This window comes from Pseudorca crassidens, chromosome 10 (assembly GCF_039906515.1).
Source record: "Pseudorca crassidens isolate mPseCra1 chromosome 10, mPseCra1.hap1, whole genome shotgun sequence".
Lineage (NCBI taxonomy): Eukaryota > Metazoa > Chordata > Mammalia > Artiodactyla > Delphinidae > Pseudorca > Pseudorca crassidens.
This window is the reverse complement of record NC_090305.1, coordinates 41,830,690-41,844,865: the sequence shown is the minus strand read 5'-3', so window position 1 is coordinate 41,844,865 and position 14,176 is coordinate 41,830,690. Positions and strand designations below refer to the sequence as shown.

The 14,176-nt window shown below is 43.4% G+C and overlaps 1 protein-coding gene across 2 annotated transcripts in view; it reads right to left on the bottom strand.

Annotated features, from left to right (window-relative positions):
• Nucleotides 1-784: 784 nt before the first annotated feature.
• Nucleotides 785-14,176, bottom strand: part of LRRC1 (leucine rich repeat containing 1) — a 127,551-nt gene continuing 114,159 nt past the window's right edge. For both annotated transcript variants that reach the window (XM_067753436.1, XM_067753435.1), the window contains exons 11-14: nucleotides 12,371-12,486; nucleotides 5,206-5,378; nucleotides 3,912-4,048; nucleotides 785-2,311 (exon numbers count right to left, since the gene is read on the bottom strand). In XM_067753436.1, the coding sequence (XP_067609537.1) occupies nucleotides 2,153-2,311; nucleotides 3,912-4,048; nucleotides 5,206-5,378; nucleotides 12,371-12,486 (585 nt within the window). In that variant the 3' untranslated portion in view covers nucleotides 785-2,152. The remainder of the gene's footprint in view (nucleotides 2,312-3,911; nucleotides 4,049-5,205; nucleotides 5,379-12,370; nucleotides 12,487-14,176) is intronic.

Sequence of the window (14,176 nt, the reverse complement as noted above, 5' to 3'; positions counted from 1 at the left end):
GGGGGAGGAAACTAATCCCAAAACTGAAAACAAAAAGCAAAACAAAGCAAAAAACCCCAAGTGAATGTGAAGTAGAAGAGACAGGCCAAAGGAAACAAGTAATTAGGTATGTAGAATTTTCTAGAAAAATTCAAACACACACACTATTCTGTCCACCTCTATTCCACCAAAGCCATGGTGAACTGAGTAGTAAAGGGTGGGCTTTATATGAAGACAAACGAACAAAATACCAGGGAAGTTGTATCCGTTCTTCAGGGTCAAGAAAACTCTCCTTAAATAAGGCCGATCTGCTGCTCTTATCAGCCCATGAGTCTGTGGCATCATCTTTTGCAAAACAAAACCGAGTATGCCGGAATCTTAAAACGGAGAAAAGGAAAGGGGTGCCCACAGATGAGGGAACGAGAGATAAAACTGAGCAGCCAAAAACCACTTATGTGCCGTGTGCTTTCAAGTCAGCAGTCTTAGAAACGTACACGCACATACAAACCACCGAAAAAGCAAAGTGAAACTCCTGGTAGTAAAAGAAGGTATCGCAGTTGGTTGGTTGAAAGCAGGTTTCTAAGGAGTCTGATTGGCCAGACAGCCCCAACCCAAGGTGAGGCGCCAGACTTGAAGGCGATGCTGGGCTCCACCTCGGGTGGGAGGAAGGGGTACTCAGACCCACAGGAGGTTAGCATAAAACCACCGGCGGCTCAGGTATTTGAGGAGAGGGAGGGCATTCTTAAAGAACTCGGCTGCCTTCTATCATTTGAACATACGAGGAGAAATCAACTTTAAAAAGCTGTAACAGCTCATGTCCAGGGTGACTTTATTTCATGGAAAGAATAAAAAGACAACACCAACAGCATGATTTTCCTAAACACCACACAGGGACAGGCTGTGTCCTCTTTTCATTCCTCTTTTATCACATCATACAAAATTTTAAAAAAAGAAACCAACAGAAACACACCAAAACATACCCCCAGACCCCTTAAATTAGCAGGCTTAAAATTAAAACTTGAAGCAATATTTTGTTATACTTTGATCCAAACTCTATATACAAATTAAATTGCACTTATAAAGACAGCAACATTTCTAACGGGGTTGTAGGTTCTGCTTTATTGTGGTTTTATATCTCGATATAAAACTTTTAAAGCTTTCTTCAGTAAAAACCATACTTTCTTTAATAGTACATAATGCATTTCCCCACTGAATTTCTGAGCCGGTTTTTTCTTTTTGTGCTTTTCCGCTGTTCTATTTTACAAATGGCACATACCTTCTGAGTAGGTACAAGCAGACACAACACTCATCCTAAGAGACTCATTCATGAAAAAGTCAGACTGTAAAAGAAATGAAATATTAGCAGTCTAGTCCTTTGGTTCATCTTAAAAAAAAAAAATCAACTGGTATAATTTACGAATTGGTGGTAACTCTTCTTTTTGGTTAAAAACAAATCCACCTGGTAGATTACTGATTAAAATCCAACATTGCTTTCAAAGTACCACCTTTCCAGCCTCCTCTCTGCTCAAAGATGCCATTGTGACAACTGGTTTGACAGGACACAGGCTACAGTAAGGCACAAGTGGATGGTACAAATAAAAACAAATACTTTAGGACTGGTGGTTGCTTTTTTTTCCTGCACGTACCGTTTCCAAGATAAAATCACAAAAAGAAATACATATTTTTTGTTATGAAATACCTATACAAAATGTTTAAATGTACACCATCTGAGCTGCCAAAAAGGGTTTAAAAAAGTATCAATTTTTCCCCCATACATAAAACTCTCTCTCATCAGTAGGTCCAAGAGAACTTGGGTTCACAATGTCCCAGCACTTTATGGGAGGGAGGAGGGTCAAAATTCCCCTTCCTGCTCTCCCTGACCCCAACACAAGACAAAAACAAAGGTCAGATGTTGTCAGTAGTGTATTCTACTTATTACAAACAACTGAAATTTAGGAAAAAAAAAAAAAAAAAAATCAGGCCGGAGACCACGGGTGGGTGCAGTGACTGGCTGCCGGATCAGAGTAAGGCACTTCCCGGGGGCGCAGCATCCCGACGCGTGGGTGGGGACCGGTGCGGGGTCCGGTGGAGGCCACGGCCTCTGGGGGCTCCACACGGGGACAGGCTGGCTCCGCAGCAGGACGACTCGGGAGGTATGACATGGACGCGCCATCTACACCGACGTGGTCACGCGGTCAATGGTGTGGTTGACCTCGTTTTTGTTGGAATCCAGTCCTTTAGCAGCATTCCTGTCGTTCCGTAAATTTTCCACCGTCTTTTTCATGTTCTTGAGCTCCCCTGGGTGGGGCGTGGCTCGTCTCAGGAGTGTTCTCTGAAAAGCAAGGAGCGGGATGAGTGTTTGGGTTTTACTCCATCCCTCCTTCAAATGCGAAGCTTCCTGGGTAGCTTTCCAACACAGGTCTCCCCTTCCTAGAGGTTAAGAGGCAGAGTGGGCGGAAAGCTTGCTTTGGAGGTACGCGCATTTATCAACTGCTCCCTCGCGGTTAAGGGAAGACGAGAGTGCTGAGTATAACTTACCCAGTCAAGATGGAAGGGCTCCTTTCAGAATAAAAGAATACTTTGCAAAATACGAGATGAGTGTTACAATAAGAACAAAGTTCCACGTGCAGTAAGAAAAAAATAAAAGATTTGTGAGATAGAATTGTGGGGGGAGGGGAGGAAGAAGAGAAAGGAGTCAAAAAAATTCTAAAATTAAAATCCCTAGAATGTTCTACTATTATCTGAAGCGGTTCTGGCTTCCTTCAACCCATGAGGCACGGGAGGTGAAGGAAAAGGGAAGTGAGGAAGGACTTCTTTTCTAATTTTGCTGCTGTGTTTTATTTATGACCTACTGAAGAAAGTTCACATTTTTCTAATAAAGACCACAGGGTGGGAAGTGAAGTGACAGGGTATGGGCAATGTTTTTAAAATTATATTATTTAACATGTTCTGTGCTCTTCTGCTCCTAAAACAGTATTTACATCTTATAAATGGCCAGTCCGGGAGTTTCAGGAGGAGCTACGATAGGTTAACAAAGGAGGAGCGGTACTAAGGCAACGCGTAACTGGTGAAATAATCATGCTCTAAGAAGTCATGAGATAAAGTCATTTACATTGGAGTCATTTTGTCATGCCTAATTCCTACTTTGCCCTCTGCCACTGTAAGTGAATGAAAGCCCACTTGGGGACAGCTGGAATAACAAAGACTCCAGGCAGTAATTTAAAAACTGCCCTTTGTCTTGGGGGCTGCAAGTACTCCCTCTGAGTTCTGCTTATGAAAATCTCAATTAGTGCAAGGAGTTTAAGAAGCCAAAGCCAAACTGCAGGAAGACTCCGAGAGTTGTCCCTGACTCAGCTGGATGGCTGAGACACATGGAGGATGGAGGCAAGTAGGGCTGAGTGGTCCTTTCAAACCTGTTCCTGATTTCTGAATGAAAACCCATAAGGGAGTCCTACTTAACATCACAAGCTCTCTGCATGAAGGTGAAGGCTCCCGGTTATGTGAAGATAAGCAAGAAGTCCAGGAGGACAGCAGGCAAGCTAAGCCACGTGGTGAAACATGGGTGAATCCCCATGGTACGGCTACAAATGGGGGTGGAGGGCAGGGAGAGACTCAGTTCACTGGGAACGACAGAGAAGAAAAAATTCCCAACCAATTTTAAGAAAGCAGTGGGGGCAGGAGGGGTAAGTATCACAAATAAAGAAAAAGAAGCACCCACAAACTATTCAAACAAACAAACAAAGTCTCATTGGTGAATCAGAACCTTAGAAACTCCCAGTTTTGCCTTCTAAAAACAATTCTTAGATGTTGAAGGCAGAACAGAGAAAAGACTATTTGAAAATAAGAGAGATCTTTATCAGGTGTCCCTTTCAATCTCGGAAGGCTTTTAAACTTTGAACGTCTGTGGAAGCCAAGAAGCTCGAATCCCATACCGTTTCATTATCGTCCTCGTCCTTTTCATCTTCCAGAAATCGGATTGCGCTGACTCTGTTCACTGCACGCTCATTCCAGGCCTCATCGGACACATCGTTCACCAAGCTCTCCAGGGCACCACAGCGAGGCAGGTTCTCTGTTGGACAAAGACCACGTCAGCAGGGTTCCCATGACTGGCAAGGTTGCCCTTTCTTTTCAAGGATGCGTAATTCTATTTAAGATCATAAGATATCTGCTAAATCAATATTTACTATTTCATTCCAGAATGTCATCATGATTCATAGAGTTCTTTTTTACACACTCACTTCAGAAACTTCCTCTTGACCATAATTTGGCCGCACATGTTGGATCTAGTACTTTGCTTGGCAGCGCAACCTACCGCAATTGTTCTCTTGGGGTCTTAAGTGCTCCTCTAACGAGGCTGGGATAGGCAAGGTGGCTCCATTCGCCCAGACCCTTCTCCCTTTATTCTATCGAAACCAGCTCCCAGAAAAGGATTTATGACAGTCATGTGATATGAGTGTGAATGCTTTTTTTTTTTAAAGTAATCACTTTTTTTTTTAGAAGATGTTGGGGGTAGGAGTTTATTAATTAATTAATTAATTTTTGCTGTGTTGGGTCTTCGTTTCTGTGCGAGGGCTTTCTCTAGTTGCGGCAAGTGGGGGCCACTCTTCATCGCGGTGCGTGGGCCTCTCACTGTCGTGGCCTCTCTTGTTGCGGCGCACAGGCTCCAGACGCGCAGGCTCAGTAATTGTGGCTCACGGGCCTAGTTGCTCCGTGGCATGTGGGATCCTCCCAGACCAGGGCTCGAACCGGTGTCCCCTGCATTAGCAGGCAGATTCTCAACCACTGCGCTCCCAGGGAAGTCCTGAATGCTTTTTTAAACCACACATAATTTACAAAACAAAGGTACAGTCACTCAAAACAACTCCCTGTTTTAAAAAGAGTTTGCTGGAGATGTTCAATACTAATCCTCCAAACTGTCTGTTTGGATTTTAAGGGACTCTTACCTCTTTTAGGAGTATGTATTTGCATTTTCAGCCTTAGCTAGAACTCAAAACCAGAAGGCTGTTTAAAGAATATCAAATGTGATACACGGGTATGAGCAGCACGTTTTTTCTGCAGAGATACAGGGGAAGCTTCCCAGAAAAGACCCACAAGGACCTCACACCTAGGCTGGCTCTGCAGGCAGATAAGACACAACGCAGTCCCGTGTGCGAGTGAGAGGCCTTAAGGACAGGCATTAGCTGCTGCTAATTCTCGGGGCCAAGTGAACCTGGTCCTTCCATTTACCTTGGCAGGCAGGTTCAGAAGGCAGCTGAGGAAGTAAGACACAGGTGAGAATCTTCTCCCCGGTGGTGTGGTCAGTGTCCGTCTGGAACGTGAGCAGGGGCTGGGACTGGTTGTCTGATAACCACAGAGCCTTCAACTTTAAAGCAGTCAGGGATAAAGGCAGGTGCGACAGCCTCGATGAAAACAAAAGGAGACATGGGGAGCTTACAATCTGTGATTAAATCAAGTCTTGTCCAAAACAAAACAGGAAAAAAAATAAAAACCGCTTCCTGGGATTGGGTTCAATATGTGAAAAGGTATTATGTTTATAATAAGATACTCGATTTACCCTTTGCCAGTGGACGCTTCAGTGGGTGACTGTGCTTCCCTTTTCTGTCATCACCTCTCTCATTAGCACCTCCAGGCCATGGGGCAAAAAATGAGGAAATTACAGCACGCGCTGTTTACTCTTGGGAAGTTTCCATTTAAAGGCCGGGGTGGGGCGGGGGAGTGGGGAAGCCAGTGTTAATTGTGGAAGAACCCAGAATCCAAGTTCTTCCTAAGTCAATGGGGACAGCCTCACCCGCAGGGCTGGAATAAGACCATGGCGTTACCTGCCCCCGGTAGCACCTGGCAAATCGGGACGTGAGGAAGGTGAGGCCTTGGGCGCTGCAAAGTTTAAACTGCAGTTAAAATAAAGATTAAAAGTGTTTCTTTATGGACTCCACTTGCTCTCTCTGGGGAGATTATTTTAGGTATTCCATTTTAGACTTTTAAGTCTCTGAAAGCTTCCACTTCTCAGACACCTACGTGATAATTAATTTCCACCTCAGATTGCTTCAGTTTCGAAGGAGATAAAGCACTTTAAAAACTGTAATGTGATACCTAAAGATTAGTTTTCTACCTATGTTTGTACAAGTATTTGACCAGTTAAATCTATTCAGTGATGACCGTCACCAGAAATCATATGCACTTGGTACTTGGCGAAGATTACTTGGAGCAGAGGATCTCAACTAGGGGCAATTTTGCCCCCGGGGACACCTGGCAATGTCTATAGACATTTTTGGGGGTGCTACTGACATCTAGTGGGTCAAGGCCCGGATGTTGCTACATACCCTACAATGCATAGGACAGCCGCGCAACAAACAACTATCCAGTCCCGAATGGAACGCTGCCAAGGGTGGAATGCTGCTCTGGTAAAAACCAAGGCTTTACACAAGTTTAATTCACTCTGAAAGCACCCGAACCTCTGCAGATACCAGGAATTTAAGGTTTAAAGAACTTAAGGTTATATTTGATCAAGTATTTTCACTCTAAGGACGGCTCCGTGGATTAAAGGATAGCTCCATCTTAGAAATGACTTCATACGTTAGCTAAAAATAAGCTAATCACAGTCTGTTACCTACAATAGGAGGCACATTTTCTTAAAAGAAATCTCTGGCCCATTAATTCTATAAGAAATTATGTGACAGCGTGTATTCCTGGGGTTCTTTCTTCTATGAAATGGTACCTCTATCTCCATTTAACATGTATGGGAGAGATGCCTAAATGTCTCACCTGCAGACTTATCAGACGTATTTTTGAATTGACAGACTTACGGGAAATAAACTAGAAATAAACTAGAAAAAGCAGTTATACTCCAATATTATAAAACCAATCCAAGTAAAATGTAAGCACAGACCAACTAAGTTAATTTAACAGATGAAGTTAGAAATGATCAAAGAATGCAGACAGCGTATTAACACACTTTCTATAAGAATAATGAATACATTTCACAAAAGGCTTCCCATGTCCTAGTTATGGAGGTGAGAAAATATTTTCTTTTCCTAAAAGTTAGTCCAGTCAAGGCTGACCCATCCCATACCCACTCAGTGGGTGCAGTATTGGTTAAATACAGGGAACTGTGCCCACGTGGGAGTGAGGTTCTCAAGTCGATGCCATGAGAATTGCCTATGTGAAAGGACCCTTGAAAAGACTGCGTGTGTTGTACACGCCACTATTTCACCAATGACGGCCAAATTGGGTGGGAAATATGTGTTTTTAAATCCCAGAATCCACCCAGTGCAGTGACATGCACATACCAGGAGGATGCCTGGAGGGGTCTGAGGGCGCAGCAACTCACAGCCCCACTTCCCCTGATTCTGAGGTATTGGTTCTTTGAGGGGACTAGAAAGTGAAATCTCTGTGCTTATTTGTATAAGGTACAAATGATCCCTCCCTCTGCCCAAAGGCTGTCACACACATACTCAAATGCAAGCAAGTTAAAGACACGAGGCAGGTATCTGCCAGACACTGTGACAGGACTTTTTGAAAAGAATACCCCTAATACACTGGGGGGGGGGGGCTTAAAAGACATCAAACCCTTTTTCATTTTATTGAACCAAAGGGTAATTTCTTTTGAAAGTTTGTCCCTATTTCTCTTTTAAAAAGGAATTAAGCTAATATCCTCCAGAATGTTTCAAGTTTCAACGTCTTGGGCAAGAAATCTATAGTCAGTGTCTCTACCTTCGAGAGAGTAAAGAAAAAATAAATCAAGATTTGAAAGCTGGCATGACACAGATACTAAAAACACGGTCGTCGTGCCTTCTCAGACTAATAACTGGCTTCCCAGATAAGTGCTAAAGCAAAGGCATAAACAAAAGGCTAAACAGAGCATCAATAATAAATCACAGCTGCTAAGGATGCAAATCATGTCATAAAAGCTAAAATAAATTACTAGACTCCACAACAACAGGTCTTAAAATCACATGCCACCAGGCCAGGTAAGACGGATGCGTGGTCTAGAACACTGGTTTTCCCGCAAAGAATCAACGTGCCAGCTTGGATTCGGCTGCTGCTGGCCAAGCACACACCACACATGAGCTCGTTCACACGTGTCTTATGGACAGAGGTGTTCCCAGTGTCAAAGAGGAAAAAAGCCCTGCTCCCTGCCCAGTCTGCAAACAGAGACTCTGCGGGCTGGGCCGACCCTGTCGCTGACTCACTGCGGCCTTGGGGAGAAAGACACACACTCCTCTGTTTCTCTTGGGTGAGCCATCCCAGATACAAGCCAGAAAACAGATTTTTAAAAAAATCTGCTTTCCAGGGGAGTTAGTAATACATTTTTTGGTTTATTCTGGTACCTTCTGTTCACTACAGGATCAACACAAGAAGCCGCAGCCCCCTTTGTACACATCTCTGTGCTACATTTAGGACCACATCGCCTCAGAAATAAAAAGCCCGTGGTTACTATTTACATCAACAGTACAAGGAATAAAGCAAATGAACAACCAAACCGTGAGCTTCTCGTTTCCAGATACATCGGTGACCAGCCCACTGAAGTGACCTTCCCCACCTCTGGCTATGGTAGCAGTTGCTTTATCAAATTTATTTAGCAACTAAACATGGCCTCCTGATTAATGTAATACTAACTAGACCTATGGCTGAATGCTTCTTAAAACTGAATATTTCATCTGTTTGTTACCTCCTAGTAGAATTGTCAGTTTTAAGCAACGTTTTCAAAAATGTTTAAAGAGATACACAGAGAGAACATAATCAGTGAAAAAATTAAACAATCCCAAAATATCTAAAGTGAAAGCCCCCTGTAACCTCAAGTTTCCAGCCCTCCTCTAGGGGAACCACTTAATATTTTGGTGTTCTCTATAGGTAAGACTTTTTAAAAACAAAAACAAAAATGAGAGCACCAGGCACTGTCCACACTTGCTCTTTGCCCTGGGCATCGTGGGTCACAACGCAGAGAAACAGATCATTCTCTAGCTGCTCAGTATTCCACAGTCTGGCTACACTGTTGTGTTTTGTCTTTTAATATTTTTTCCAGCTTTATTGAGATCTAATTGACATATACCACTGTGTAAATCTGAGGTGGACAATGTGATGATTTGATATATAAAGTTGGTGTTCAGTGTCTGAGGATGCAGGACCTGCGGATGCAGAGGGCCAACTCTGCTGCGGCATCTTATATAAGGGGCTGGGGCATCTGCCCATGTTGGTACCCTCGGGGGTGCTGGAACCAATCCCCCCAGGGATACAGAGGGATGACTGTTTCGGGAAATGGTTACCTCAGTAGGCTTAGTATCTCCATCTCCTCACATAATCACCACAGTGTGTGTGTGTGTGTGTGTGTGTATGCGTCTGTGTGTTGGAAGCATTTAAGATCTACTCTCCTAGCACCTTTAGAGGATATAATACAGTGTTGTTAACTACAGTCATCATGCTATATGTTAGATCCCCAGAATTTATTCATCTGCTAACCGGAAATCTGTACCCTTTGACTGGCATCTCCTAATTTCCCCCACCCGCTGGCCCCTGGCAACCACCAGTCCACTCTCTGTTTCTATGAGTGCAGCTTGTTTAGACTTCCCATAAAAATGAGATCACACAGTATTTGTCTTTCTCTAACTTATTTCACTTAGCAAAATGCCCTCCAGCTCCATCCTTGTTGTTGTAAATGACAGGATTTCCGACTTTCTCATGGCTGAGTAATATTCCATTTCATATATATGTATATATGTGTGTACACACTCACTCTCTCTCTCTCTCTCTCTCTCTCTCTCTCTCTCTCACACACACACACACACACACACACACACACATCTTTATTCATTCACCTGTTGGATGCTTAGGCTATTTCCATATCTTAGCTACTGTGAATAAAGCTGCAATGAACATGAGAGTGCAGATACCTCTTGGATATCCTGTTTCCTTTTCCTTTGGGTATATACCCAGAAGTTGAACTGCTGGATCATATGGTGGTCCTATTTGTAATTTCTTGACGACACCCCATACTGTTTTCCATTGTGGACGCACCAACTTACATTCCCGCCAACACTGCACAAGGGTTCCCTTTTTGCTGTGTCATCACCAACACGTGTTACGCCTTGTCTTTTTGATAAAAAGCCATCCTAATAGGTATAAGGTGATACCTTTTAGGCTTTTTAATTTATTTTTTGGATCATGAAATTCAAAGTTACAAACGATTTCTCCGTCGACAGCCACGGTTTGCAGTATTTGGTACTAGTAATATTGTGAGGAAGATGCTCCAATACCCGATTTTGTGTACTTGGTGGATAGTCATATGGGAAAGAACCTAAGAGTTAAGGACATCTGTATTCTGGGCCCATAGGTGGCTGCTGATACAAGGCACCTCCTCTATTACTGAACCAGAAGGCTTGGGGCTTTAGTGTCCAAGTGGCATTTCAGCGTTATCCTTGCTATAATTTTCCTATCAAACGTGTCCAAAAAAAGTTTCTGGGAACCGATATGCAGCCTCCCTGTGCCGTTTGCTACTTTTATATGCTTGTGGGGAGAGGCAGAAACTTCTGTTGTATTTGGTAGGACTTCCCATGGTGTGACATTTCTGCAAGCTGAAAAGCTAACATGGTAGCCTCTTTTCACCCGGAGGGTATCAGTTTCTCTACTGATACTTTAAATAAGTAGTAATTAAATACTTTAATAAGCTTAAAATCTGGTTATGCGTCTATATATACAATGGACTAAAGGACACACCTAACTGACTCAGATGACAGCTATGGCACTCGACTTTTTAATTGGCGTTTGTCCACCCTGGCCCAGGCATAATAAATATTGAACTTTCCCTTCTCCTGAGAACTTGAGAATGGGGTCTTCACTCGTGTGAAAAACAGTTTTTAGAGGTCAGAGCCATCTTTCTGCTCAAGAATTAGTGATGCAAATCCATGCTCCCCAAAGTGGCAAGAACTGGGGCGGGTCTGGAATCACTGAGCTTCTACTGCTGCAGGGAGAGGTTAGGAGGGAAGGGCCCTTCTCAAGCTGCATATCTCCTGTTGGGTTTAATCCAAGCAGAAATTCAACATCTAGCTCAAATTAATTCTGAGTTTCCAGTCACCAGTGAATGGCCTTAAGAATCTATCAAGATGTCCTGAAAGCATCAACTTTAAAACGGTGAGGGTTTCCTGAGGCCATAGTTCATCACCAGGTTCCCCCGTGTCCTGCTGTTTGTTTAGCACGGCTGTCCACGATCCATTAGCAGGAGTGAAAAATGGTGGCTCGTGCCTGACCTGTGAGCAGCGAATCACGTAGGCCGCAATCCCCCAGACACTCTTTGGATCGCTGGCCTTCACCATTTTGAAGCATTGATCATCTTCCCCTGGTCCAGTACGTTCTCTCCCATCTAACTATATAACACCCAAAAGCATTTTTTAAATTCCTTTTGGCAACACAGCCTGTGATATCAGGCCCTTTGCAGTGGCCTGCCAGCCATTCTGCAAAATGAACATTTTTAACATTTCCATTCAGTCGACAGATATTCACCAGGCATCTACTGAGGGGACAAATCACAATGACACACAAACCATCACATCTAACTTTAGGTAACTTTAATTTCAGGAGGGTCGCATGCAGGTAAACAAGCAATTAGCATCAGGGTAATTCAGAAATGCAGACCCAGAGAGGAGGCTTCCTGGAGAAAAGAGGAACATGAGTGCCAAAGGATAAAAGTGGGGAAACAGAGAAGGTGTCAGAGGTGGAAAGAAGAGCCTGGATAGGCGGGCTCAGGGGAAGGAAACTGCGGTGACATTCGCAGTGATGAAATTGGTTCAGAATGGCTGAAATGACTCTAGTCCACATTCCAGAGTCTGGCAAGCAGCCCGCAGACCTCTGACCCAGAACTCGAGAGATGGCGCTGCTGTGACCTTGGGGACACCGACTGGTGGCTCGTCAGGTTTTTTAGACTATGAAACACCTGGCAATTCTGACATTAGCTGTGGATCTTCTCACCAGCAAAGTGTCCCTGAATACAATTTTGTTCACAATGTCAGGGGGTTCAGAGTCACGGGCAAGGCACATCAAGACCCCTGGCTAAAATCTAGCTCAGACTCATGGGAGCTCTTTTTTCAGATGAGGAAACCAAGGTCCACAATGACATACAGAAGCCAGTTATAAAAGCCAAGACCTAGGTCTCCCTCCCCCTTCCATCGCGGTACCGTCATCTGGAAAGCATGTGTCCGGCCGTGCCCACTGTAACCTTAAAGGACTCCACGCTCTGGCTGCCCTTGACCTTGTCCACTCCATCGGGCTCCATCACTCCAGCTCCCAGACTGGGAGCTTCCAGGCCTGGCTAATGTGACCAATCAGTATATATTTTACAAGGTGGAGCAAAGGCAAGACACCAAGGCTGGGGTGGATGACCGTTTGCTTGTCTCAGGCTTACCTGTTCCCTGCCACGTCCAGGACGTGCAGCTCAGCGGCCCGTGAAACCTCCGCAGGGATCCGAGTCAGCCTGTTGTCGCGCACGCAGAACACGGTGAGGCTGCTGCACCCGCCGATCTGTGATGGGAAAGAAAACATGACTGTTTTCCAGGTTTTTCTGGGAGATGGGGGTGGGACTGGAGGGTCTTGTTCATCAAATGGCATGAAAAGGATGCACAAAATAACATCACACGATTTTAAGTCTCACTGATGACCAGCTATGATTGATTTAAATCATATAAAACACTGAGTCGTCCAGTAAGCTTAAAAATCTCTGCAAAACATTAAACACGTATGTTCTAAATTAAGTCAAGAAAATAAACAATACAGTTCAAAAACTGCATTCTGAACAGAAAGTCATTTTCTACTGCTACCTAATGCAACTGCATCTTTTAAATATGTTAACCAGACAACACAGGTCCAGACATATAGTATTTGGTAATATGGGAGTTTAAGAATTCTAGTTTGGAAAAAAATATGAAAAAGGAGATGGATATATATATATATATATATATATATATATATATATATATCTGAATCACTTTGCTGCACTCCAGAAACTAACACAACATTGTAAATCAACTATACTTTAATAAAAAATTAAATTAAATAAAAAAGAATTCTAGGTTTCAAAAGTCAGGCCAAAGGTGATACACACACACGCACACACACACACCCCTTTGAAGACCTGCCCATTATGTTAACTTCAGTGTTCCAGTTTCTTTAAAAATAAAAGAAAACGAGGAACATCTGAGAGATGATACATTGATTTCTACCACACATCTTTTAATAGCCTTTGGTCATTCACAACTTAATTTGATAAATTCATTGCTCTTTGACAAATGCAAAATGAACCATCTTTTAGCAAAAAGTGAATTTGGTCGGCTAAGACCTACTGCTGAAAGCACAAGTCAATATCTGCGTCCACACCAAATTTGATTCCCTTTTTATTTTAAGTAACCGATTCAAAGGTAACTGAGCTTAGTAAGAGTCTAGTCTTCGCAAAAGAATTCAAGGACTCTCTTGAATAAGCTGTCTGTGGTTTCTACAGTCAGGAAAGCTGAACGAAGGGGTTGCAAAACCAGCTGGGTCCCAGACACAACATCCCGCAGGCCCGCGTCCACGCTACACTCTCCACACATGCGCTGTTCTGACTCAGGGCGGCTGGGGAAAAGGGCTGATGAAGGGACCTATTGATTCTGATACATGGAAAAATACCCCAGAGCCTCCGCCAGAGGAGGAGCAAGACACCCAGCTCTCCGTCAGTATCTGAATATACCTTCTGCCCTTTTCTATTTATTTCTGTGTTAAACGTACGTGTGTTTCTTAAAAAGCGGAATGCACATTTATGAAACTGCTACATAATTACCTTTGTGCACAATCTTTTTATGTCTTCCCTTAGGAGTTAATATAAGGATTTTGAAATAATATATTTAACCACAGCATGTAACCATAATGAATGTAAAAGAAAACTAAACACACAAGAAAACACAGACTAACGTTCCTCTCTGGTCACCTGGAAACACCCAGAGACGTACTGTTCCCCTCGTTTCTCAGTATTCACATTTCCCATCCCAGAAAAACTGGTTTGCTCACTGTCCTCTAAAAGACATCTTATATTTTTGGTCGCACTGTTTCTTATAGATACACCCTTCTTCTTTCTGTCTTTTTTAAATCTTACCATCACCCCCAATTAGCTAAACATCCTCTACCCCGAAAAGCCTGCCCAGAGCCCCTGGTCCACGTCAATCTGTTTCCTTTCTAATTA